This window comes from Sus scrofa, chromosome 4, assembly GCF_054392235.1.
Source record: "Sus scrofa isolate SSC_HxYL_T2T_F1_AM1 chromosome 4, Sscrofa_HxYL_maternal_Yorkshire_Landrace_v2.0, whole genome shotgun sequence".
Classification (NCBI taxonomy): domain Eukaryota; kingdom Metazoa; phylum Chordata; class Mammalia; order Artiodactyla; family Suidae; genus Sus; species Sus scrofa.
This window is the reverse complement of record NC_139386.1, coordinates 102,571,635-102,599,239: the sequence shown is the minus strand read 5'-3', so window position 1 is coordinate 102,599,239 and position 27,605 is coordinate 102,571,635. Positions and strand designations below refer to the sequence as shown.

The window sequence follows — 27,605 nt, the reverse complement described above, 5'->3', positions numbered from 1 at the left end:
GTAGGCTAGTGGCTACAGCTCTGATTCGACCCCTAGCCTGGGAACCTCCATATGCCGCAGGAGCGGCCCAAGAAATAGCAAAAAGACAAAAAAAAAAAAAAAAAAAAATCTTTTCTTTCTAACTCACAAATCAGCTATTAGAAACCAGTTTAATCTTAAAAACCATGTGTTTATAGCCCAAAACTTGATTCACCTTCTATCTCCTGCAAGTATTGGCCAGGTGGACAGATTTAGGAGTAGAAGGAAATATTTCTGTCACATATTGATATATCATCCTCCTCTTTAGGTCTCAACTCCTATGAAGAGAGTCCCATTATCTTTATTTATTTATTTATTTATTTTGTCTTTTTAGGGCTGTACCCACAGCATATGGAAGTTCCCAGGCTAGGGGTCAAATCAAAGCTGTAGCTGCTGGCCTACAGCACAGCCATAGTAGATGTCACACTGTTTGATATTTTTGTATGTTTTTATATTTCCTGCCAGATCCTAGGACTAGCAGAATGTAATTCAGATTGTATACATGTTTTTTCCTATTGTGTTTTCACCAGAAAGTCAGGTATTAGGCTTCAGTGGACCTCATAGCTCCTTGACTCTACTGTGTTCACATGTGAAGTCAAGATGTAAAAATGACTAAAAATAAATAGCTTTAGATTCCTTTTTTATTTTTGTTTCTTTTACACCCTCCTTCCCTACTTCTTTGGCAAATATTGAAACATTTGGGTTAAGAAATTAAGAAAAATTCTCATAAATATTCCTAAAAACATTACAGGATTATCATGGATATCATAAAACACAGGTATGCAGTGTTGATTTTTTTCTGTGTATCTGCACGTTCACTTAGGTTTTGGCTTATTGAATGTAATAGAATATTTTATTTCAAGGATTTTTTTTTTGTTTGTTTCTTAGGGCCACACTAGTGGCATATGGAGGTTCCCAGGCTGGGGGTCGAATTGGATCTACAGGTGCTGGCCTATACCACAGCCACGCTGGATCCTTAACCCATTGAGCAAGGCCAGGGATCGAACCCACAGCCTCATGGTTCCGAGTCAGATTCGTTTCCGCCGCACCACGACAGGCACTCCTTAAGGATATGTTTTTGAAGAGTATATGATGTTTGGTTCTGATGCAGAAAAGCTATTGAGAATATGTTTTATTTGTGATTGGAGAGGAGTGGTTCTCTGTCTGGATTGTACCAGAGAAATTAAGAATCTTTGGCCTTCAAATTAGGAAGGACAGGTAATTTAGAACTGTTGTAGGAGTTCCCGTCGTGGCGCAGTGGTTAACAAATCCAACTAGGAACCATGAGGTTGTGGGTTCGGTCCCTGCCCTTGCTCAGTGGGTTAATGATCTGGCGTTGCTGTGAGCTGTGGTGTAGGTTGCAGACGCGGCTCGGATCCCATGTTGCTGTGGCTCTGGCGTAGGCTGGTGGCTACAGCTCCGATTCGACACCTAGCCTGGGAACCTCCATATGCCGCGGGAGCGGCCCAAAGAAATAGCAAAAAGACAAAAAAAAAAAAAAAAAAAAAGAACTGTTGTGGTCTTTTATTCTGCTGACAAGTGAAATACAGAGGGTAGAGCAAAGCATATACTCTTAAGAGATGTTTGACATCCTTTCTCATTGAAGTAATTACCATGTTTGGATTTGAAGGAGGCAATTATAATGAATGTCAGCTTACAGCAGCCATCATCATGTGCTTGTTCTTAAACTTTGGTTGTTTATAAAAGGTGTTGCAGTTTCTTGTCAGCTGTTCCTTGTGTGAAGGAAATTTATTTCTTCTCTTCCTTTCTCCCACATCATCATTATTTGGACTGCGGCACCACTTAAAAAATCAGCCCCGATGAGGTACTGTTGACAGTACAACCATATGTCACACCAGTGTACAGGGAACCTGTTTCCCTGTCTGCAGTTTGTCTAGTCCATCAAAAGAGTTTGAAATTGAGCCACTGAGTTCCCTTTTTACTACCGGAAAGGGAGTAGAGAGTTTCTGTTTTGGAGACTTGATTTGAAGTTAGTGGAGGAGTTAAAAAGTAAAGTTAGAGAGCTAAAGTGTCCATTGATCCACTGAAATAAGAGCTGTGTGATAATATCATGTGTGACTTCCCTGAGAAAAGCACTTGAAACTTTAGAAGTTGTACTTGAACCTGTAGCTTCTTTTGCTTCAGACCAGAAGATTTCTGAAATTGTCACACTTCACCAAAATTTTATCGTGAGCACAAATGACTTGGAGGTAACTTTTACAGCTCCTTTTCTGACCTTTTTCCCCCTTAAATACTGAGGGAAACCACAGAAGACACGGGATTCAAGGGTTTTTTGCTGGAAATCTTTATGGTAGGGCCGTTCTCATCAGTCCTTGATTCTGGTGGCTTTGTTCTTTCCTGAAGAGCTCCACCAGTAAATGTATACTGTAATCTGACAACTCCAAATGGTAGGGATTTTGTTGAAGTTTTTTTTGGTCCGTGTTCTTTGTCTATAGTGAAAGCTATTTGTACTGATCTCTTTCCTTTAAAGTCTTCCATACTAGTGAAATTAAAACAACCTAAGCCACTTTACTGGAGTGAGAAATTGAAATTTGGAAGTGTTAAATATATATTAAAAAAAAGAAATTTGGAAATGTAAAGATAGAACACAATGCCATGTAGTCAGACTATTACCCAGGTACCATTTTGCTAGGTATTTTATAAGTAGGGAGAGAATTTTCTTTTTGTTTTCTCCGCAAAGGGTTTTGACACCTACACACCTCTTCCTTTTTTTCCTTTTTTTTTTTTTTTTTTTTTTTTTGGTCTTTTTGCCATTTCTTGGGCCGCTCCTGCGGCATATGGAGGTTCCTGGGCTAGGGGTCGAATCGGAGCTGTAGCTGCCAGCCTACGCCAGAGCCACAGCAACGCAGGATCCGAGCCGCGTCTGTGACCTACACCACAGCTCACGGCAACGCCGGAACCTTGACCCACTGACCAAGGGCAGGGATCGAAGCTGCAACCTCATGGTTCCTAGTCGGATTCGTTAACCACTGTGCCACGACGGGAACGCCCCTTTTTTTCCTTTTATCCCCTTGGTAGATTCTATCAGAAAACTGACATCAGAATGTGTTTTTTTTTTTCTTTTTTTGCCACACTATAGCATATGGAAGTTCCTGGGCCAGGGATCAAATAGGAGCCACAGCTTCATCTCATCAACACCAGATCCTTAACTCATACCACAACGGGAACTCCCAGAATGTCTTTTTTTTTTTTTTTTTTTTTTTTGGTCTTTTTGCCTTTTCTAGGGCTGCTCCCGTGGCATATGGAGGTTCCCAGGCTAGGGGTCGAATTGGATCTACAGGTGCTGGCCTATACCACAGCCATGCTGGATCCTTAACCCACTGAGCAAGGCCAGGGATCGAACCCACAACCTCATGGTTCCTAGTCAGATTCGTTAACCACTGCACCACTATGGAAACTGCCCAGAATGTCATTTTTTTAAATTACCCATTTATTTCCACCATGGCCGATCAGTGTCAAGTGTAATTATATGAACTTACTAGGCATCCAGTATGTGATACTAATTGGTAATGTGTACTTACAAGTTAGCTTTGAATATCAAAGTGTGTATTATGTTTGTTAATTTCTGTATGGTATTGTGGGTTGATAAAAATTCTTCTGATTAATAACTTTCCTCACATATGTGCTAGCTGCTAGCTGTTACTTATTTTATCAGCCTATTCTTTGATAATGTAATAGCAACTATAGCTTGTGAAATGTACAACAGGATAACACCAGGCCAAACTGGGGAGCAGGAAGATGGGGAGGTTATTTTATCCTTTAAGCTGGATGTTTTCTTCCTAAAATTTTGGGATATTCTTACTTGACATGAAGAAAGCAAAAAGACCAGAGTTGTCAGTTTCTTCTTCTCTTTCTTTTTTTTACTGGGTATATCCTCTTAATCGAGGATACAAGTATACTTCAGGAAGTATGCTGATTTTCTGATAATCTGGTGGAGGGAATCTCTGTGTTACAAAGGTTCAACCCACCATTCAGACTCAGAGTATTTGGATTGATGGTGTTTCCTAGAGGATACCCCTTTCTAGCTCACTTCCCCTGCTGACTTTACTTCTCCACCCTTTCCTATCAAAAGAGAGCATTGTTTAGTTTGTACATAATGGGTTGATCTTGTTTTGTTCATCTCTCCTAATGTGCTACTGTTATTTCTTTATTGTTTTCTGTTTGAACTTTTCCCCTCAACCCCTCCAAACTTTTTTTTTTTTTTTGGTCTTTTTTTGTCTTTTGTTGTTGTTGCTATTTCTTGGGCCGCTCCCGTGGCATATGGAGGTTCCCAGGCTAGGGGTTGAATCGGAGCTGTAGCCACCGGCCTACGCCAGAGCCACAGCAACGTGGGATCCGAGCCGCGTCTGCAACCTACACCACAGCTCACGGCAACGCCGGATCGTTAACCCACTGAGCAAGGGCAGGGACTGAACCCGCAACCTCATGGTTCCTGGTCGGATTCGTTAACCACTGCGCCACGATGGGAACTCCAGTCTGTTTATTTTTAATGGCTGGATACAGTATGTATTAATTTTTAAACATCTGATTCCCAAATAGTCCCCTTACTGTTGGAATCTGAGGGAGACTGACAAAAAAAGAGAGAGAAGGGCAGGGAGTTCCCATCGTGGCGCAGTGGTTAACGAATCCGACCAGGAACCATGAGGTTGCGGGTTCGGTCCCTGCCCTTGCTCAGTGGGTTAACGATCCAGCATTGCCGTGAGCTGTGGTGTAGGTTGCAGATGAGGCTCGGATCTCAAGTTGCTGTGGCCCTGGCGTAGGCTGGTGGCTACAGCTCCGATTCGACCCCTAGCCTGGGAATCTCCATATGCTGCAGGAGTGGCCCAGAAATGGCAAAAAGACAAAAAAAAAAAAACAGAGAGAAGGGCAGATTCTTTGTAGGGAGCTCAGTATAATTATTTGCCTTGTTTACTAAACTGAGCAATATGGAATTAACCCAGGATAAGCACTGTCCCAAAGGATCAGTAATGTTGATGGGCAGTGGGCAAAGGGAAGTTTCGGGAGAGAATGAGAAGAGGTTTTTTTTTAGGATATATAAGTAGCTTAGAATGTTAGCTTTCTTGTGCAGTGTAAGTAAACATACCTGGTAAACTTCAAGTTCTCGTTGACAAGAACGTGTGTAAAAGGGATGGCAGAGGAATTCCTGTCTTGGTGCAGTGGAAAGGAATCTGACTAGGAACTACAAGGTTGCGGGTTCAATCCCTGGCCTTGCTCAGTGTGTTAAGGATCTGGCATTGCTGTGAGCTGTGCTGTAGGTCGCAAATGTGGCTTGGATCCTGAGTTGCTGTGCTGTAGGCTGGCAGCTGTAGCTCCAATTAGACTTAGATCCCTAGCCTGGGAACTTCCATGTTCCTTTTTTTTTTTTTTAAGCTTTTTAGGGTGCAGCCCTAAAAAGGGGGGGATGGCAGAGAAGTAACTTGTCTGTGTCTCTGATTTTCTTGCATTTGAGTCCGGGGGTAGTTGAAGTGCATTGTTGGGAAAGTTAATGCTCATTATATCATTAACGTTTGATTTTCTCAGCTCAAATACACACATTCCAAGTCAGGAATATTCACTGCTTTTTTCAAGATAGTTAAAGCCAGGTTTGGTAATAGAAATGGGAGGTGGTGACCTTCCAGAAATCTCAAATTCTTCTTGGCCATGGGTTGCCTTACCTGTAAGTCTTAAGTCTTTTAAAAAGGACTCAGTTTTTTTTTCCCCCCATAAATTTCAACAAAAATTTTAGTGCCAAGAGATACATAGTTGAGACCTGAGAACCATGAAATTTGCCTTATAGAACTTGAAAATTTATCACTAGAGGAAAATATAGAGTTTTTTTTTTTTTTTTTTTTTTCTTTTTTTTAAGGGCTGCACCCATGGCATATGGAGATTCCCAGGCTAGGGGTCAAATCAGAGCTACAGCTGCTGGCCTACACCACAGCCATGGCAACACTGGATCCTCAACCCACTGAGGGAGGCCAGAGATCTTGAACCTGCAACCTCCTGGTTCCTTGTCGAATTCTTTTCCACTGCGCCACAATGAACTCCGAGATGTTTTCATTTTTAACCTTCTCATTTTCCAAATTAGGAAGCTGAGGTTCAGAGACATTGTTTTTTGGTTTGTTTGTTTGTTTGTTGTCTTTTTGCCATTTCTTGAGCCACTCCTGCAGCATATGGAGGTTCCCAGGCTAGGGGTCTAATCAGAGCTGTAGCCACTGGCCTACGCCAGAGCCACAGCAGCGTAGGATCCGTGCCGTGTCTGCAGCCTACACCACAGCTCATGACAACGCCAGATCGTTAACCCACTGAGCAAGGGCAGGGACCGAACCCACAACCTCATGGTTCCTAGTTGGATTCCTTAACCACTGCTCCACCATGGGAACTCCCAGAAACATTGTTAATAGTCCAGAGACTTGGCATAAAGTCTAATAAATAAGACAGCTCTTAGTAAACTTTTGGCTCATTCCTTGCTGTTTACTTAGTTGGCTCTTAGCTGAGGTTACCCCAGGACTGGGAGATTAAACTGCTTTTGAGCTTTTTTTTTTTTTTTTTTTTTTTTTGTCTTTTTGTTGTTGTTGCTATTTCTTGGGCCGCTCCCGTGGCATATGGAGGTTCCCAGGCTAGGGGTTGAATCGGAGCTGTAGCCACCGGCCTACGCCAGAGCCACAGCAACGCAGGATCTGAGCCTCGTCTGCAACCTACACCACAGCTCACGGCAACGCCGGATCGTTAACCCACTGAGCAAGGGCAGGGACCGAACCCGCAACCTCATGGTTCCTAGTCGGATTCATTAACCACTGCACCACGACGGGAACTCCTGAGCTTTTGTTTTTAAGAACGTCTTTGCCTTTCTGACTTTTTTGTAGAAGATCCTTAGGAAAAATTGATACCTGCTAGGAAAATTTATCTTTTCTCTGAGATGTGGCTTGATTTTCTAATTGGCTTGGTTTAGTTCTTATTGAGGGTATAGTAATGCTGTTTGTTTGTTTTTTGAACACCGTCTCTTAGAACTGTGTGCTTTGCAATACTTCTCATTAGACAGGCTGACATTTTAGACATATTTCTGAGTATTTTCATTTGGATAACATGCCTCCTACATGCAATGATATAATTAAAATGGCTTTCAGTATTTCAAGTTAAAGAGGGCCAGAGAGATTGTTTGAGATAGTCCAGCAGACAGCTAAGCTGATGACGTTGTTCTGTTTTTGTTTTTGCTTTTATTTCTTTTTAAATCTCTGGCTCTCAGGAGTTCCCGTCGTGGCTCAGCCATAACAAACCCTCCTAGTATCTATGAGGATGCAGGTTTGATCCCTGACCCCACTCAGTGGGTTAAGGAGCTGGCATTGCCGTGAGCTGTGGTGTAGGTGAGCTGTGGTGTAGGTGCAGAGGTGGCTCGGATCTAGCATTGCTGTGGCTGCAGCGTAGGCCAGCAGCTGCAGCTCCAGTTCAATTCCCTAGCCTAGGAATTTCCATATGCTGCAGGTGTGGCCCTAAAAAGACAATAAATCAAATCAAATCAGATCAAATCTCTGGCTGTCAATATTATCAACCAAAATCCCCCCTAGGAATTAGCAATTTGCTTCCAAAGAGCCAGCTTTCTTTTGGGCCTTACGTATAGGAATTATGGACACATTTGTGGGGTAGTATTATTGGTAGCTCATTGAGCTAGGTCTCCGGGATTGCTTCTTTATGACCTGTTGAGGCAAACCTCCAGTTGTCTGAGGAATGCACATCCGGCCAGCCTCTAGTGTCCCCAAATTATATGTGTACTTAAAACACTGAAGTCAGCCACACACTGCCTCTTAGTTTTTCATCTAGTACATGATGTCATCTCATCGCTGACGGAAATGCTTGTGCTCTGAAAGCACTGGGAGAGGCTCTGGTATTAGGGCCAGCTCTGTTTTGTTCTTGGCACTGGTGAGGGTGTGGGTATAGGCTATAGGTCTTCTCTTGGAGCTGTTACTATTTGAAAATAACTTTGTTTCAGTTATCTCCTCTTTTTATGGCTCCCCCTCTGAAGTTTGCCTTTTTCACACTTCTAAGAATTTATATTGATTTTTTTTTTGCTACCATTTTCTCCTTCCTCTCAATAGTGAATCTTAGTCTCCAGTGTTTTAGTGGTAGCAAGCAGATTTATGAAGTCATGGTGGTGTTTTGCCAAGTGACTAGAAAACCAGCCCCTTTGGGTACCTTTTTTTATCACAAACACAATTTAGTTTGGGGCCAAGGACCAAAATGGAGTGCTCCCTTAAGACTAGTACAGAGTTACCCAGAAAATTTTCTGTGACATGGTGTGATGATTCTGCTTTGTATTTTAGTAATAATTATTGGGTTGTTTCAACTTTGGCACTTCATTTGGCTGGTTCAGCTGTTTTGAAATTATTTTAGTAACGTTAAAGATTTATCAGATAGTTTTTATAATTTAGAGGTTAGATCTTTTATATTTTTCAAGTATCCAGGAAATATGCTGAAATTAGGTATCCCTGTTTTATAGGAGAATTTCTATAGTTCTGAAGGATATGAAAGGTAACCTCTTTAGAGAGGACCTGATATCAAATGTAGGTTTGTTTCAGGTTGTACAGGCATCTCAAAGTAATAATAGAGAAAGGGAGAGAGTGTATAGAACTCATGCTTATTTGTAGCTTGGAATTGTCAGCAGCTTTCGAAGCATCATCTTTTCACATTTTTCCATGTAGTCTATTTCTACAGCAGCATAATATGATTGTAATGAGCTTGAGTTAATATGTGGGGAGGGAGGTGATGGTGTTCTGTATGTGTGGAAGTGTTGATAGCAGTTTACTGGGAAAAATGGGTTATAAAACAACAATAAAACTATTCCTGTTTATCTTTTCTTTAATTGTTAAATTACCTAATTATTTCTTATGGAAAGTTTATATAGACAAGGAAAAATAGAAATTTAAAGTTACAAAATCAGGAGTTCCATGGTGGCCTAGCAGTTAAGGATCAGCCATTGTCACTGCTGCTGTGGCATGGGTTTCATCCCTGGCCTGGGAACTTCTGAATGCAGACCAAAAATAGATAAATAAACACGAAGTCTCCAAAAATAATAAGTATATAGGAATTTCCGTGTTGGCTCAGTAGTTAATGAACCCAACTAGCCACTATGAGGACGTGGGTTCAATCCCTGGCCTCAATCAGTGGGTTAAGGATCCAGCATTGCCATGAGCTGTGGTGTAGATCACAGACACAGCTTGGATCCTAAGTTGCTGTGGGCTGTGGTGAAGGCTGGTGGCTACAGCTCAGATTCAGCCCCTAGCCTGGGAACCTCCATATGCCATGAGTGCTGCCCTAAAAAGATAAATAAATAAGTAAATAAAAATAACGTTATCAAATCAACTTAATCCTACTAATATGGTCATATTTTAACATTTTGGTATATAATCTTTTGGAATTGTTTTTTGGCTGCACCTATGGTATGTAGAAGTTCCCAGGCCAGGGATCAAACCTGAGCCACAGCAATGACAACGCTGGATCCTTAACCCACTGTGCCACCAGGGAACTCCCTATACCTGAAATTTTTTTGCCAATCTGAAATCACTTCATATTGAAATTGTTTGGGTTACAAGTTTTGTGATAACTCCTGGAATTTTTCTGCCAGAGATTCTCCTTCTCCCTCTGTGTGTGTGTGTGTGTCTATATATATATATATTTTTTTAAATTTACCTAGAACTGCGGAAAATCATCTCACATTTCACAGTATGGTGCTGGGGATCAGGCCAGGTCTTGTTCATAATCTTAAACTTTAGGGAGTTCCCCTTGTGGTACAGCAGAAAGGAATCTGACTAGAATCCTGAGGATGCTGGTTTGATCCCTGCCCTTGCTCAGTGGGTTAAGGATCCAGCGTTGCTATGAGCTGTGGTGTAGGTTGAAGATATGTCAGATACTGTGTTGCTATGGCTGTGGCGTAGGCCAGCAGCTGTAGCTCCAACTTGACCCCTAGCCTGGGAACTTCCATGTGCCAGGAGTGCGGCCCTAAAAAGCAAAATAATAATAATTTTAAACTTTAGAGTTGTGATTTTTTTGGTAATTTAGGAGGGAGTTGCGGCATTCAGAAGTTCCTGAGCCCAGTATCAAAGCCATGCCACAGCAGTGACCCAAGCCATAGCAGTGACATCTCCAATCCTTAACCCAAACTGCCACCAGAGAACTCCTGCTGTTGTTTTTTTAAATATGTATATTCTGCCGTAAGCAAGTAGAACTCCAGAAGTAAGTGATAACTTTCTGTTTTTCCTCATTTAGGTTTCAACTTTCTGTGCTGTGGGGTCAACCGTAAGAGAGGTAGATCTGATGCGTATCTGTGCTGAAGAAGCATGAGCTCCTTGTAGTTACTAGCAGCCAACTCTTCTTCCCCGTAACAACTGCAGACTTTTTTTTAGTAGTAGTACATGGTCTTCTTCTGAGAAGGCTGTGGATGTCTTGCAAGCATTATTTGACTTTAGCTCCCATTTCCCTCTACCCTCTCCAAAAAAAAGATGCTATCTTAACATTGAAACTTATTTCTCACATTTCCATGGTATAAAATGAATCAGTTGAGTATCTTTTATCTCCCTCAAAGTTTCCCATAACTCCATCTCCTTTCTTTCAGTAAATGGATCTCTTTTTCTTTCCTTTTTTTTTTTTAAGGGCTGCACCTGCAGTACATAGAGGTTCCCAGGCTAGGGATTCAATTGGAGCTGCAACTGCCATTCTACTCCACAGCCACAGCAGTGCCAGATCTGAGCCACATCTGTGACCTACACTACAGCTCATCTGCAACACCAGATCCTTAACCCACTGAGCGAGGCCAGGGATCGAACCTGCATCCTCATGAATACTACCTGGGTTCATTACTGCTGAGCCACAATGGAAACACCTTCTTTTTCCTTTCTGTTGCACCTCTCATTTCCCTTGACCCTTCCTATCCTGTAGATGGAGTTTTAATTCACAGTATAATATCTCCATTTTAGGAGTTCCTGCTCTGGTGCAGTGGGTTAAGGATCCAGTGTTGCTGCAGCTTTTGGGGCTTGGATTTGATCACTTGCCTGGAAATTTCCCTATGCCTCAGGTGTGGCCCCCCCCCAAAAAAATCTCCATTTTAATTTAATTACTTTTTTTTTTTTTTTTTTTTTTTACTTTATAGGGCTGTACCTGTGACACATGGAAGTTCCCAGGCTAGGGGTCAAATTGGAGCTATAGCTGCCAGCCCATACCACAGCAACACCAGATATGAGCCATGTCTGTGACCTACACTGCAACTCACAGCAATGCTAGATCCTTAACCACTGAGTGAGGCCAGGGATCGGACCCACATCCTCATGGAGACTCATAGGGTTTGTTACCACTGAGCCACAACAGAAACACTCCAAAATCTCCATTCTAATAGATGAGGTAACCAAGGCCTAGAGAGTTTTAACCAACTTGTCCATGATTACCTAGTTAGTAAATGGTAGATCTAGTATTCAAACCTAGCCAACCTGGGTGTTCTGATTTCAGAGTTCACATTCCTACCCAGTATACCTTAATGCTCTCTCACTAATCTGCAAGTCTGTGTGTGAACTAACTTGGCTTTAAACCAGATTAAATATTCATTGTCGAATGGCTACTGACTGAACCAGGAGTCCTTGGTGAAGAAAAGTGTAGAAAGGAACTTCCCATTCTGACTTAGAGCTCTTCTAAAAAACGCAGCAGAATTCTGAGCTCCTCCATGCACAGTATGTGGTGTTATTGATCATTCTTTCAGAAAATATTTTAGAAGTTAATGTGGATTTATGCTAAGGATTGGTAACTGATTCTGCAGTCAATTCCGAGATCACCAATACAAAACAAAAGAGTGCCTTTTTAATCATTGCAAATTCAGTAATCATAACCTTCATGCTTTTAATCAGAGCAAGTCACAGTTTACACCAAAAAAAGAAAAGTCATCTGAGACGAATGGAGCTCTTTTTTTTTTCCCCCCTCTTTTTCTTTTTTTTTTCTTTTCTGGCCTCCTCATGGCCTGTGGAGTTCACAGGCTAGGGATCAGATCTGAGCTGAAGTTGCAGCCTGTGCCACAGCTGCACCAAGACTGGATCCTCTAACCCACTGTGCCAGGCCAGGAATTAAACCTGTGTCTTGGTGCTGCAGAGGTGCCACTGATCCCATTGCACCACAGTGGGAACTTCAGGGACCTTTTATATTTATTATTGTTATTACTACTGTTTGCTTTTTAGGGCCACACCCGCATCATATGGAAGTTTCCAGGCTAGGGGTCGAATCGGAGCTCCAGCTGCCAGCCTACACCAGAGCCTCAGCAATGCCAGATCCGAGCTGCATCTGCAACCTACACCACAGCTCACCGCAACGTTAGATCCCTAACCCACTGAGCAAGGCCAGGGATCGAACCTGAAACTTCGTAGTCGGATTCGTTAACCACTGAGCCATGATGGGAATTCCTATTATTGTTTTTTTGTGTGTGGTTTGTTTTTTTGTTTTGTTTTGCTTTTTAGGGCCATACCCATAGCATATGGAGGTTCCCAGGCTAAGAGTCTAATCTGAGCTGCAGCTGCCAGCCTATACTACAGCCACAGCAACTTGAGATCCAAGCCTTGTCTGTGACCTGCACCACAAGCTCATGGCAGTGCCAGATCCTTGACCCACTGAGCGAGGTCAGGGATTGAACCCACAACCTCATGGTTCCTATTCAGATCGTTTCCTCTGCACCACCACGGGAACTCCTTGTTATTGTTTATTTTACTGAGAGGAACTGAAGGAGGATTCTACTGTTAATCCTCTGTCAATAAAAATAGTGTCGTTTGGACTTTCTGTCGTGGATCAGCAGATTGCCCCACCTCCACCCCCACCCCCTATAACCTTTCTAAAACTTTGTTAGCATTTCAGTTTAGTCTTATAGTCAGCATTAAGGAGAAATAGGATAATGAAGATACCCATGCAGTGGAAAAAAAGGTAGAGATATCATAAACTTTTCCAGGTCAGGAATACATAACTCTTTGTCTATAGTGCCTAGCATAATTCCTGACATATAACCAATGATCAATAAATAGTTACTGAAAAATGATGGAGGGGGTTGTAGAACAGAAATAATCCAGCATTGAACTGGTGCTGAGATGTATTAAAATTGAGCCAGCGAGGAGAAACTGGCTTAGGACTTTGTCTATAGCATTTATAGCAAGCCCTCAGCTTTTTTTTTGTTTTGTTTTTGTTTTTGTTTTTTGTCTTTTTGCCATTTCTTGAGTCACTCCCACGGCATATGGAGGTTCCCAGGCTAGGGGTCGAATCAGAGCTGTAGCCACCGGCCTATGCCAGAGCCACAGCAACGCAGGATCCGAGCCACGTCTGCGACCTACACCACAGCTCACGGCAACTGCCGGATCCTTAACCCACTGAGCGAGGCCAGGGATCGAACCCGCAACCTCATGGTTCCTAGTCAGATTCATTAACCACTGAGCCACAACAGGAACTCCAAGCCCTTAGCTTTTATACCTATGCTTGGGTAATGTGTTCTCTCTTGTAGCATATGCCACATTGCCTAGTGTGGACTGATGATAATGTAGGCATTTAAATAATAATCCTTCACAGAGTTTTGGCTTCGATGGGGACAGGCAGGTCCCAAATTCCTCACAGAGAAAGGTTTTTTCCCTGAGGAAGGGTAACTATAACATTAGGACTCTGAAAGTTTCCACTGGTGCAGGTTGAGTGCAGGTTCAATCCCTGGCCTTGCTCAGTGGGTTGGGGTTCAGCGTTGCTCTGAGCTGTGTTGTAGGTCGCAGATGTGGCTCAGATCTGGCATTGCTGTGGCTATGGTATGGGCCAGCACCAGTGGCTCCAGTTCGACCCCTAGCCTGGAAACTTCCAGATGCCAAGGGTACGGCCCTAAAAGCAAAACAAAACATTATTACTCTGCCTTACACTCAGTTTTCCCCCCTAAAATGAGGATGATGTATATGGATTGTGGATGTGGATTATAAAATGATAGCATATACTTTTCAGAGGGTATTTTTCCACAACACACTAGAAAACTTTCTTTTGAGTGATACTCTAGTCTTATCCACAGGGATGAATCTCATTCTCTGTAAATATTAGCTGGATGGCGTTACTAAGCTGGATGTTGGCATGCTGAGTTGGCCTTCTCTCTTTTTTTCCACTTTTTCCTCCTCTCCCTTCTGAAGAGAAAGCTTGATGATGAGATCAGCAGGTACAGTGCTGATGACTCTTCAACCTCAGTAGGCAGTTTCTCATTGGGAGAACCTTGAGCCAAATGGTCAAGCCTTAGCAGATGGTATCTAGTTCCTTGAAATGTCACTCTGCTCTTACTGGGTTTCTCGTGGACCAAGCCAGGAGTTACAGCAACACTGATACAATTCTCTAGATATTTTTCTCTTCTTGTCTATTCTTCTTGGTTGGAGCTCTGATCTGTTCCCTAGGGGCAAGACTTCAGGCAAGGAAGAGAGCAAGTCTTAGGTCCTGATCCTCCTTCCTGTGTTACTTGTTCTAATTATCATTATTTGGACCCTGATATCCTTCTAACTGCTTCAGCAGTGGTGTTCTCGGTATTAATCCAAGCTTCGCAGTTGCAGATAGCTAAGTAATCGGCACCATATTCTACTGAGTGAAGTTCTCCCACCCTCATTCTGGGTACTTTATAAGCAAAAGAGTAGCAATCCTAGGGCTATGTGTCTGTGTGATAAAACTAGGAAAGGTAGCAAAGTAGAACTTTTAGGGAGTTTCTAAGAAAGCCCCAAACATACTCTCTGCTGTGAAGTCACTTAATCACTTACCTTGCTTCTTTTTTCTCCTCACTGTTGTTTACCTTGGTCCAGTGAACTCCTTCATGCAGAAGGTTATGTTCTAGAAGAGGCTGTTGGCTCTTGATTCTGCAGATCCCTCCAAACCCCTTCATCTGGGGTAAGAGGAAGGGATAAGCCTAGCACTGACCAAGGAGGCCAGAATCAGTGTTTTCTTCTCAATTGAAAGCATTACTGATTTCCTCATTGAGAATCACTGATTCTGTAGTTGCTTGTACACTTGCCAAAGGGTGTGTTGGGGGAGGAGAAGGCTGAGGGTTTTTGGAGGAGCTAAGAACTTTAACATGCTAATTAGAATTCATGAAGGTCTAGGTAATTGAACATTAACCCTTCCTGTGGGCCTAACTTGCCTCTTACATTAGAAATCGCATATGATAACATTTGTATAGCATGTCACAGTCCGTGAAATACTTTGATTTAGTTTATCCTTCATCTTTACATAAACCTTCTAATATAGGTTCCCTTTTTTTTTTTAGTTAGCAATTTGCCTGAGTAACAGGGATTTGAAGCCAAGTATTTATTTATTTTTTTTATCTTTATTTTAGGGCCACACCTGCAGCATATGGAGGTTCCCAGGCTAGGGGTTGAATCAGAGCTGTAGCTGCTGGCTTATGCCACAGCCACAGCAACATCAGATCTGAGCTTCCTCTGCAACCTACACCATAGCTCATGGCAATGCCGGATCCTCAACCCACTGAGCGAGGCCAGTGATTGAACCCACAACCTCATGGTTCCTGGTCGGATCTGTTTCCACTGCACCACGATGGGAACTCCCTGAACCCAAGTCTTCTGATTTTTTTTTTTTTTTTTTTCTCTTTTTTTTCTTTTCATTTCTTTTTCTTTTTTTTTTTTGGTCTTCTTGTCGTTTTAGGGCCACACCCACTTCATTTGGAGGTTCCCAGACAAGGGGTCCAGTGGAGCTGGTTTACGCTAGGGCCACAGCAGTGCTGGATCCAAGCCGCATCTGCAGCCTACACCACAGCTTGCGGCTACTCCAGATCCTTAACCCACTGAGCAAGGCCAGGGATCAAACCCTCGTCCTCATGGATGCTAGTCGGGTTTGTTAACCGCTGAGCCACAACAGGAACTCCTCCTTATTTTTCTTTTTTGGCCACCCCTATGGGATTGAATATGAGCTGGAGCTGCGACCTCTGCCACAGCTGTAGCAAGACTGGATCCTTAACCCACTGTACCACAGTGGGAACTCCCAAGTCTTCTGATTTTTAAATAGCGTATTGGCTCGCTCATCTAAATTTTTTTTTTTTTTTTTTTTTTTAATTTTTGTCTTTTTTTTTTGCTATTTCTTGGGCCGCTCACACGGCATATGGAGGTTCCCAGGCTAGGGGTCTAATCGGAGCTGTAGCCACCGGCCTACGCCAGAGCCACAGCAATGCAGGATCCGAGCTGCGTCTGCAACCTACACCACAGCTTACGGCATGCCGGATCGTTAACCCACTGAGCAAGGGCAGGGACGGAACCCGCAATCTCATGGTTCCTAGTCAGATTCGTTAACCACTGCGCCACAACGGGAACTCCCTAAATGGTTTTAAGATATAAAAAGTTTACGTTTTCTGGATGCCTTAAATTTTGCCGTAAATCAGTAGCAGCTTTTTTTGTTTTTGGTTTTTTGGCCACAGTGTACAGTGTCTTAATGTGGGATCTCAGGTCCCACATCAGGGATTGAACTGGGCCATGGTAGTAAAAGCACTGAGTCCTAACCACTAGACCACCAGGGAACTCCCAGTAGCAGTTTTAATCAAAGTGCGTCCTGGCTTGTTGTTCATGGAAGCTTTAACTTAGTGTTCCAGTCCTAAAATGGTCTTTTTACCTGAAGTCCACCTGATTGAAGATGAAGGATCCTACAAAAAGCATAGTTTGTTGGACTGCTGGTTTTTAAGTTTCTGAATCATTTTATGAAGCACATCCTTCTAACAGCTAGATGACATTTCCCTTGCCTCCTTTTTGGGGAAGAGGATTGAAAACCATCTGTTCCCCTTAATTTTGCTACTCTGACTCACTAGGGGAAGGAAATTTTGCTGCTTTGCCTCTTAGTACCAGTAATGCTTTGTCTGTGGCCTTTGTACTCCTAAGGCTACCACAGTCTCTTCTTTGAGCCTAGCTATATTCTGAAATTCTCAGGGCCCTTGATCATTGGTCTTACTCATAATCAGAGCTTTACCTGGTGGCCCTTAATGCTATCTTGTCTCTTGCTGTTTTACCATTAATTTTTTTTTTTTTTTTTTTTTGGCTGCCCCACAGTATATGGAGTTCCTGGGCCAGGAATCAGATCCAAGCTGCAGATACGACCTACAGCTGTGGCAACACTGGATTCTTAACCCACTGTGCCTGGCCTGAGATCGAACCTGTGTCCCAGCATTCCAGAGATGCTGCCAATGCCATTGTGCCACAGCAGGAATTCCACCATTAATCTTTTTTTTTTTTTCTTCTTTTTTTACAAGCTACCTTTTTTTGGGTCTTTTTGTCTTTCTAGGGCTGCACCTGGGGCACATGGAGGTTCCTGGGCTAGGGGTCTAATTGCAGCTGTAGGCACCGGCCTGTGCCAGAGCCACAGCAATGCCAGGATCTATGTCTGCAACCTACACCACAGCTCACAGCAAAGCTGGATCCTTAACCCACTGAGCAAGGCCAGGGATTGAACCTGCAACCTCATGGTTCCTAGTAGTCGAATTTGTTAACCACTGAACCACAACAGGAACTCCTCCACCATTAATCTTTATATTATTGGGGATTCATCCCATTTAGATTCTTCTTTTTAATTTTCCTTAAATTGGCTAATCTTTTTATTATAGTTGATAAATTGGCTAATCTTTGTTCTTTCTGAATTCCTTAGAACTAGATCAAAGTAATGTATCAGTAGTACTTGAAGAAAAAAGGCCAACATTCTCCAATATGAAGTGGGAGAAAGGTCTGTTTCCTTGAGTGATCATGTCTCCAGTGTGATCATGGATGAAAGTTATAAGCATGACAGACCCTTAAGAATTGATCTAACTGGAGTTCCCATTGTGGCTTAGCGGTAATGAACTCAACTAGTATCCATGAGGTCGCTGGTTCAATCTCTGGCCCCGCTCAGTGGGTTACAGATCCGAAGTTGCCATGAGCTGTGGTGTATGTCACAGATGTGACTCATATCTGACCTTGCTGTGGCTGCAGCTCTGATTTGACCCCTAGCCTAGGAACTTACATGTTCCATATCTGCAGCCCTAAAAAGAAAAAAAAAATGATATAACCTTTGAGGGTTTTTTTTTTTGTTTTTCTGTTTTTCCTGTAGATAATAGTCTTTTAGTCACTTTTATTTTGGTTGCGTCCACAATGTGAGGAAGTTCTTAGGCCAGGGATTGAACCCATGCCTCAGCAGTGACAATGCCAGATCCTCTTTTTTCTTTAAATTGGTTAAGGATTTGGTGCTGTCATGAGCTGTGATGTAGGTCACAATGCAGCTGGCATCTGGTGTGGCTGTGGCGTAGGCCAGCAGCTGCAGCCCTGATTGGACCCCTAGCCTGGGAACTTCTATATGCAAGTGTGCCCTAAAAAAGAAAATTACACAGTTATCTTACACATCTATGCAGGTTAAATATTTAGCAAGTAAAACTTACTTTAGTAAGTAAGTAAATACCAACAAATTCCTGTTGGGTTTACAGCAGAAATCAAGACAAGGTTATGGAGAAGTTCCCATTGTGGCACAGCGGAAACAAGAATCTGACTAGGAACCATGGGTTTTGGGGTTGCGGGTTCGATCCCTGGCCTTGCTCACTGGGTTAAGGATCTGGCGTTGCCATGAGCTGTGGTGTAGGTCAAAAATGTGGCTCGGATCCTGCATTGCTGTGGCTCTGATGTAGGCTGGTGGCTACAGCTCCGATTTGACCCCTATCCTGGGAACCTCCATATGCCACGAATACAGCCCTAACAAGCAAAAAAGAAAAAGGATATAGGAATGTAGAATCAGTTTCTACCTGCACTGAATGCTCTGTCATTATTTTGGCTTTGCATTTTCCCATCCTGAGCTTCTTCATCTCCATAGGCCAACCTTTTTGTTAAATGAAATATAATTGATTTATATTAGTTTCAGGTACACAACATAATTATTCAATATTATTATAGATTTTACTCTCTTTTAAGTTATTACACAATAATGGCTATATTTCCCTGTGCTGTGCAATATATCTTTGTTGCCTGTTTATTTTATATATAGTCGTTTGTGTCTATTAATCCCCTACTCCTATCCTACCCTTTCTCCCCTTTTCTCTCCCCAGTGGTAACCACTAGTTCTCTGTATCTGTGGTCTGTTTCTGCTTTGTTATATACATTTGTTTGTTTTATTTTAAGATTCTACACATAAGTGATAACAGTATTTGTCTTTGTCTTGACTTATTTCACTAAGCATAATACCCTCTAGGTCCATCCACATTATTGGAAATGACAGAATTTCATTATTTTTTATGTATGTCTTATGCCCTTTCTCTTTCAGCCATGGTATCAAACAAGAACCTCTGGCTCTGAGGTTAAATGTATCAAAAACAGGGAAAATATTAACTATTTTCCTAGGGAAAATGTAAACTCTTGTGTAAGAACAAGGACTAGAAGAAGAATGGAATATGTATAAGGGCTCTGTGAGTGTGGAGGAGGGAAAGGAAGGAACATTTAAATCCCTGTTCAGAAGGATCTGGCACCACTGAACAAGAGGCAGGAATTCATTTTCAGGTTGAGTGTGACCTAGTTCCTAATTGTTTCATCAGTGTGCTTGATAGAGATTGTGTGAGTGTGTGTACACACTTATGATTGTTTTTATTTACTTTTAACAGCGTCTGGAATCAAGAGACCCATGGCATCTGAGGTGAGTTTTATATTGATACAGTAGTTCTAAAACTTTAATTCTGGGATAGAAGGATACCTGTTTATGACATCCTTATTGTCACCCTACTTGGATCTTGGAATCTAGATAAGAATCTTATATCTCTTTGTTAGGCTAGTAATTTATACAACTCACTTTTGCACAGTTTATTATGAATGTTAATAATAGCTCAGACTTACTGAATTTTTTTTTTTGCTACACCCATGGCATGTGGAAGTTTCTGGGCCAGTGATTGGACCTGTGCCACAACGTTAACAACACTGGATTCTTAATTGCTAGGTCACCAGGGAACTCCCATTGAGCATTTTTTAATGTATCAAATGCAGTGTACCCAGTGCCTTATATAAATATTCTTATTTAATCCTGCAAAGAGCCCCTATGAGGTTACATACTGCTGTTATCCATGTTTTACAGATGAAGAAAGTGAGGATTAGAGGTTCTGTCGCTTGCCCAGTGTCTCACAATTAATGGGTGACATTAACAAGCTTGGGATTTGGAATTCCTGCTGGGGCACAATGGGATTGGCAGTGTCTCTGAAGCACTGGTACGCAGGTTTAATCTGTGAGGTGGCCAGAAAAAAGAAAAGAAGAAGTGGTTGAAATTCAAAACTAGGCTGACACTAAAGCTTACTCTCTGTTTTTGCTGTTAATACCTCCTGATTGCACAGCTTCAGTGAATATGGCGAACTTCTTTTAACTATACTGAAACTATTGACTCCTAAGTTTTCTTTTTTGTGTGAAATATCTTATATTTGCTTAATACTCCCCATGGAGTATTTCCCAACCCTCTTTTTTTTTTTTTTTTTTTTTTTTTTTGTCTTTTTGCTATTTCTTGGGCCGCTCCCGCGGCATATGGAGGTTCCCAGGCTAGGGGTCGAATCGGAGCTGTAGCCGCCAGCCTACGCCAGAGCCACAGCAACTCGGGATCCGAGCCGCGTCTGCAACCTACACCACAGCTTACGGCAACGCTGGATCGTTAACCCACTGAGCAAGGGCAGGGATTGAACCCGCAACCTCATGGTTTCTAGTCAGATTCATTAACCACTGCGCCACGACGGGAACTCCCCAACCCTCTTTTTACTTCTTGCATTTCTCCTGGGTTTTGTGGACAGGGCCTCACAATGCAAACTCTTTTGGCATAGGATTTTAGGTGTTTCTCTCAGAATATCTTCCAGGATCCATCAGGTTATATACTGAGAATCTTTTGACACTAAGGGCCTTAGCAAGAAGAGTAGAACTTTAATATCAGGCCCTAAGATCCTATTTCCAATAGTCTTTGCCTTCTGGCTTATTAATTTAATGAGTATTGACATCATGAAGAATACCTTCACATCTGTTGTGCTGGCATCTTGGCTGTGAAGAATAGCCTTCTAAGCCCTATGCCACAGATTTTTACCTCTTACTTTTCTCAGAGGCTGTCATGTGAGTAGAAAACAAAGCCATATCAAGTTGCCAGGAATCTGTTCAGGCACTGAGGCCCTTACCTTACAGAATTCATTCATCTTAATACCTCAGCTTTTTTTTTTTTTTTTTTTTTTTTCTCCGTCTTTTTAGGGCCATACCCACAGCATATGGAGGTTCCCAGGCTAGAAGTAAATCGGATCTGCAGCTGGGATTCAAGCTTGGGATTCAAGCCGCATCTGCAATCTACACCACAGCTCACAGCAAAATGCCAGATTCCTTAGCCCACTGAGCAAAGCATAGGGTACAGCCTTTGTTCTCATGGATACTAGTCAGATTTGTTTCCGCTGAGCCACAACAGGAACTCCCGCCTCAGCTTTTTAATTCCTGGGCTTGCAGTACTTCCATTTGCCAGTGGCTAGATCACTCATTTCTGCTGGTGACTTCAGTTTGAGCAAATAGTGTTCATGTTGGGTTGAAGGTTATAGGGGTAGTAATTTCTGAAAGGAAGCTAGGTCAGTGGAGTTCTACTACTTTATTGCTTTTATAAATGTGAGAGTCTGTTCTTTTTTCTGGAGCCGCTATTTCCTACTTCCCCTGTGTCTACTTTTCTCTTTCTTCCTTCCTTCCTCCCTCCCTTTCTTTCTTTCTTTCTTTTCTTTTTTCTCTCATCTGTGCCCACAGTATGCAAAAAGTTCCAAGGCCAGGAATCAAACCCGCATCACAGCTGTACCCAGAGTGACAATGCTGAATCCTTAACCAGCTGAGTCACTAGGGAACTCCTCTACTTTTCTTTAATGATACTCATTTTTATTTTCTGAGGACCGAAGGTGAAATGTGTGTCCTTTGGAATTAATTTTTTGGCAAGCAACAATATAGCTGTGTGTTTGAATGGTGTGGCTCTTCTGAAGATTTTACAGAATGTTCTTAACCTAAAAAGGGTGTGTTGAGTGTTTTATTTTGTTGTACCATTATGGTAGTGTTTGGTGTATTACATGGGAATCATATACTAATCTCGACTTTTTTTTCTAGGTGCTTTATGCCTCTGGCATGCCCATGAAGAAAATAGGCCACCGAGGTGTTGATTCCTCAGGAGAGACAACATATAAAAAGGTGTGTCTAGGACTTCCCACCATGGTGCAGTGGGTTTAGGATCTGACATTGCCATCCCTATGCTGTTTGGATTCAATCCCTGGCCTGGGAATTACTCCAGGAAGGGTAGTTCTGTCTCCTTGATATTACTCTCCAAGTTCTATCCTGTTTCTTGGTACCCTAAACCTTTGCACAATAGCCATCACATAATTTGAACTTTAAAATTTACTTCACAAAGGGTGAACTATCTCCCACATCTGTATATGTGTTTCTTTTTTTTCCCTTTTTATAGCCATACCTGTGGCATATGAAAGTTCCAGGGCTAGGGTTCAAATCAGAGCTACAGCTGCAGGCCTGTGCCACAGCTTGTGACAACTCTGGATCCTCAACCCACCAAACAAGACCAGGGATCAAACCCACATCCTCACAGACACTAAGTCAGGTTTCTTAACCTGCTAAGCCACAGCGGGAACTCCCACATCTGTATATGTGTTTAAATTTCTCTTTTTTGTTGTTGCTTTGTCTTTTTGTCTTTAACGGCTGCACTCACGGCATATGGAGGCTCCCAGGCTAGAGGTCCAATTGGAGTTGCAGCTGCCGGCCTACGCCACAGCTACAGCAACAGAAGATCTGGGCAGTGTCTACAACCTACACCATAGCTCATGGCAACACTGGCTCCTTAACCCACTGAGCGAGGCCATGGATCAAACCCCACAACCTCATGGATACTAGTCAGATTTGTTAATGCTGAGCCACAGTGGTCACAATGGGAATTCCAGCTTTTTTTTTTTTTTTTTTTTTTTTTTTGCTGCAACCACAGCATTTTAAGAATTCCCAAGCCAGGGCTCAAACCCATACACAGTAGCTACTTGAGCCGCTACAGTGACAATGCTAGATCCTCAAGCACTGTGGCACAGGAGAACTCCCTATTGAGCTCTTTTTATGTGCTGAACACAAGGACAAAAAGATGAGTTTCTTGTCTAATTGGAGAGACAGACACTTAAAAAAATAGTTATGATTTTAATGCCTGATGAGGACTAGATAGAAATACAAGTAATAGCTCTCTAAGGGAGATCACTTAGAACAAAATTGTCCAATAGAACTTTCTAAGTGATTGAGATGTGCTATATCTGTGTTATCTAATGTGGTAGCCATAATCATGCCTGAATGTAGTAAGACTGAAGAAGTGATTTCTAAATTAAATTAAATTTCAATTAACTTTAAAGTGTAGCTGGTAGCTACTACATTGCATAGCGTAGATCTAGATAATAAGACATTTTCCTGTGATATTGGAATCCTGGATTATGAGGGGCCTCTCGTATTTGTGTTTTGACCATAGTATTGATAATTTTTTTTTTTTTTTTTTTTTTTTTTTTTTTTTTTTTTGGTCTTTTTGCTATTTCTTGGGCCGCTCCCACGGCATATGGAGGTTCCCGGGCTAGGGGTCAAAACGGAGCTGTAGCCACCAGCCTACGCCAGAGCCACAGCAACGTGGGATCTGAGCCGCATCTGCAACTTACACCACAGCTCACGGCAACGCCGGATCGTTAACCCACTGAGCAAGGGCAGGGACCGAACCCGCAACCTCATGGTTCCTAGTCGGATTCATTAACCACTTCGCCACCACGGGAACTCCCGATAATTTTAAATTAAATACTTCTCTTAAAAATAATTTGAGGGAGGGGGAGGGAGTGGGAGGGATCAGGAGCTTGGGCTTATCAGACACAGAATAGATTTACAAGGAGATCCTGCTGAATAGCATTGAGAACTATGTCTAGATACTCATATTGCAACAGAAGAAAGGGTGGGGGAAAAACTGTAATTGTAATGTATACATGTAAGGATAACCTGACCCCCTTGCTATACAGTGGGGAAATTAAAAAAAAAAAATTAAAAAAAAATAATAATAATTTGAGTCCTTCAGGCTTTCTTCTTCAGATTTTTTTTTTTTATTGTCACTCTTGTCCTTGGAACACCAGTCAGGCCTTGCCTTAGAGGACTGAAGCTTCAGAAACCAGATAGTCAGAATATCAGTTATTTTAGTTACATGCTATATCAGATGAATAATATGTTTGGAGGGCCCTCTGTACTCTGGGGGCAGGAACCTTTGCAGTGAAACCTGACATTATTAGCTCAATACAGTGTATCTTTCAAGTGTAGATATGGGTAGGAGGGAATACTTTGTCTAGCCAAGGCTGGCTCAGACAGTCCCAGCTTTGCTACTCTGTGTTTCCATGTCCTTCCAATCTTTGCAGGCTTAACTGCCATGTAGAACTGGACTGCCCCAGTTTAGCCTGAACTGTCAGAAAGTCATTTCTTTTCAATGCCCCTTCTGATCCTTCTCTCCTGAGTTTTTATTGCAATGATCAGATTTAATACTAGAAACTTTCCTCTTTTTTCTTTTGTTTTTCAGACAACCTCATCAGCCTTAAAAGGTGCCATCCAGTTAGGCATTACTCACACTGTGGGGAGCCTGAGTACCAAACCAGAACGTGATGTCCTCATGCAAGACTTCTATGTGGTGGAGAGTATCTTCTTCCCGAGGTACAGAGCTTAATGTTCAAGGGAATGTCCTGGAAAATGTTTTTTTTTCATACCAACATCAGGGCATTTTAGGGATTCATGTCTAATTTAGGCATGCATCCAAATCCTTAACCTGATTTTAATCAGGGTGATGTAGGACTGGAGAATTTGGAGAGCAGATGCTGTCCTTTGGATGCTTCCATGAGCCTTCTGGCCTATGGACTGAGCCTAAAAAACAATTCAGTGCATTGGGTAGGAGGTAATCTGATTCCCTGTGCCCATGTCTTAATTCCCCTTTGTCCCTTTGTTCCTTTGTCCCATTATGTAACTGACTCATCCATTCCTTTGGGTTATTTCAGGAGGGATATATGGACCTGCCTCTCGGTGACTGTCTTCCCAGGGTGCGGGTTCCCTAGATGGCAGGGACTGGAAAGTTATGCCTTCTTCTATTTAAACCCCACAGTGAAGGGAGCAACCTGACCCCTGCTCATCACTACAATGACTTTCGGTTCAAGACTTATGCACCGGTTGCCTTCCGCTACTTTCGGGAGTTATTTGGTATCCGGCCTGATGATTACTTGGTAAGCTTCTGGATCTCAGGACCCTGGGACTCCAGGATCAGAGGGATAGTTCCAAAGGCAGACCCTCTCTCCACACTCCTGCTCTAATGTCGTTGTTGTTTGTTTGTTGCCACACCTGCAGCATGTGGAAGTTCCTGGGCCACAGCAGCGGCAACATGATCTTTAACCCACTGAGACACCAAGGAGCTCCCTCTAGTGTTTCTTTGGAATAGAATTTCATCTGTAGTTGATTTCTGGTTGGGCATGCTCTGGTATCTTTGAACCTCTTGCTGTCTTCTCTCTGGGCCCCAGTACTCCCTCTGCAGTGAGCCGCTGATTGAACTCTGCAATTCTGGGGCTAGTGGTTCCCTCTTCTACGTGTCCAGTGATGACGAATTCATCATTAAAACTGTCCAGCACAAAGAGGCGGAGTTTCTGCAGAAGCTGCTTCCAGGATACTACATGGTAAGGCGGAGAAGAGCACTGGCTGCCAGTGCTGCCCATTCCACTTCTGAACAAGGCTGGGGAGGCCATCATCAGCAGGGCAAAACAGTGTTAGCACCTCTGTCTTAAGACTGTAGTTCATTTTTTTTTTTTTTTGTCTTTTGTCTTTTTGGTGGTGGTGGTGGTGGTGGTGTTATTGTTGCTATTGTTTGGGCCGCTCCCACGGCATATGGAGGTTCCCAGGCTAGGGGTTGAATCGGAGCTGTAGCCACCGGCCTACGCCAGAGCCACGGCAACGCGGGATCCGAGCCGCGTCTGCAACCTACACCACAGCTCACGGCAACGCCGGATCGATAACCCACTGAGCAAGGGCAGGGACCGAACCCGCAACCTCATGGCTCCCAGTGGGATTCGTTAACCACTGCGCCACTCCTGTAGTTCATTTTTATGCTTTTGGTTCCATCTCTTTTGCCTCTCTGTGGCTAAAGGGTGTTTTGTTTATCTGTCCTATTTTAGGGATTACTTAATTTAGGCCCTTCTACCCAAAGGCAAGATTCAGTGATGGCTTTGTTTTCCACTCTTAGTTCAGCTCCTAGATTAGGGAATGAAGTTGGTTACTTCCCTTGATAGTACCTTCTTCATTTTTATGCTGTTGAGAGCTCTTGGAGGTGATAGAAAAGTTAGAGAACTCTGCTTTGCCTCCCTCCATACTTGTGAAATATATTATATAGAAGGCTAAGGGTTAAGACTTTTTCAGTGCTTCTCTTAAACCTCTCTGAAGGAATATATTCATCATAATTTTAGTATCCTGACTGTTTGTTATATTGTAGGTCTGTGGCTCAGCTTGGTGGTGATCCCATTATTGAGATAGATGCTTTAAATAAATATGGTGTGGGCTTATAGGCAGGCAGATTGTATCTGATTCCCACGTAGCAGGCGAAGGTGGGTGGCAGCTTTTGCCCTGAGTTTCACTGAAAATCTGCTAACTTGACCAAAAAAAAAGAAAGAAAGGAATGTTCTCCCCACTGTACTCCAGCCTCTCTCTGAGGTTTCGGCCCTAAAAAGACAAAAGTAAAAATCTACTAACTTGCCCTCCTACTTCTTTTTACTTTTTTGCCCTCAGAACCTCAACCAGAACCCTCGGACTTTGCTGCCTAAGTTCTATGGACTCTACTGTGTGCAGGCAGGTGGTAAGAACATTCGAATTGTTGTGATGAACAATCTCTTACCACGGTCAGTCAAGATGCATATCAAATATGACCTCAAGGGCTCAACCTACAAAAGGCGGGCTTCTCAGAAAGAGCGAGAGAAGCCTCTCCCCACCCTTAAAGACCTGGACTTCTTACAAGACATCCCTGATGGTCTCTTTTTGGATGCTGATATGTACAGTGCTCTATGCAAGACCCTGCAGCGTGACTGTTTGGTGAGTTTGTCATATTTTCTTCTTTCTTGGGCACCAGAAACCTCACCGAGACCACACCAATAATGTCACCTGTCACTGGGACAGATAGGTTGTTCTAGGCATCTAATCTATGGGAGATGGGACTCTGTTCCTTTGCTCCATATGCCCTGGATTTCATTTAAAATAATTTTATTGGGAGTTCCCATCGTGGTGCAGTGGAAACTAATCTGACTAGGAACCATGAGGTTGCGGGTTCAATCCCTGGTGCCCCGCTCAGTGGGTTAAGGATCTGGCATTGCTGTGAGCTGACAGGATCTGGTGTTGCTATGGCTCTGGTGTAGGCCAGCAGCTATAGCTCCGATTAGACACCCCTATCCTGGGAACCTCCATGTACCGTAGATGTGGCCCTAAAAAGACAAAAGACGAAAATAATAATAGTAATTTTATTGGAGTTCCCATCTGGCTCAGCGGAAATGAATCTGACTAGTATCCCTG

General features: G+C 42.7%; 1 protein-coding gene across 13 annotated transcripts in view; it reads left to right on the top strand.

The window, feature by feature from the left end:
• The window catches only part of PIP5K1A (phosphatidylinositol-4-phosphate 5-kinase type 1 alpha), a 49,207-nt gene that overhangs the window by 7,669 nt on the left and 13,933 nt on the right, over positions 1 to 27,605 (top strand). For 4 of the 13 annotated variants that reach the window (XM_085020714.1, XM_013997166.3, XM_085020711.1 and 1 more), the window contains 6 exon segments: positions 19,640 to 19,671; positions 22,122 to 22,202; positions 24,595 to 24,725; positions 25,168 to 25,285; positions 25,577 to 25,729; positions 26,832 to 27,131. In XM_085020714.1, coding sequence (XP_084876840.1) covers positions 19,660 to 19,671; positions 22,122 to 22,202; positions 24,595 to 24,725; positions 25,168 to 25,285; positions 25,577 to 25,729; positions 26,832 to 27,131 — 795 coding nt within the window. In that variant the 5' untranslated portion in view covers positions 19,640 to 19,659. 13 annotated transcript variants of the gene reach the window in all.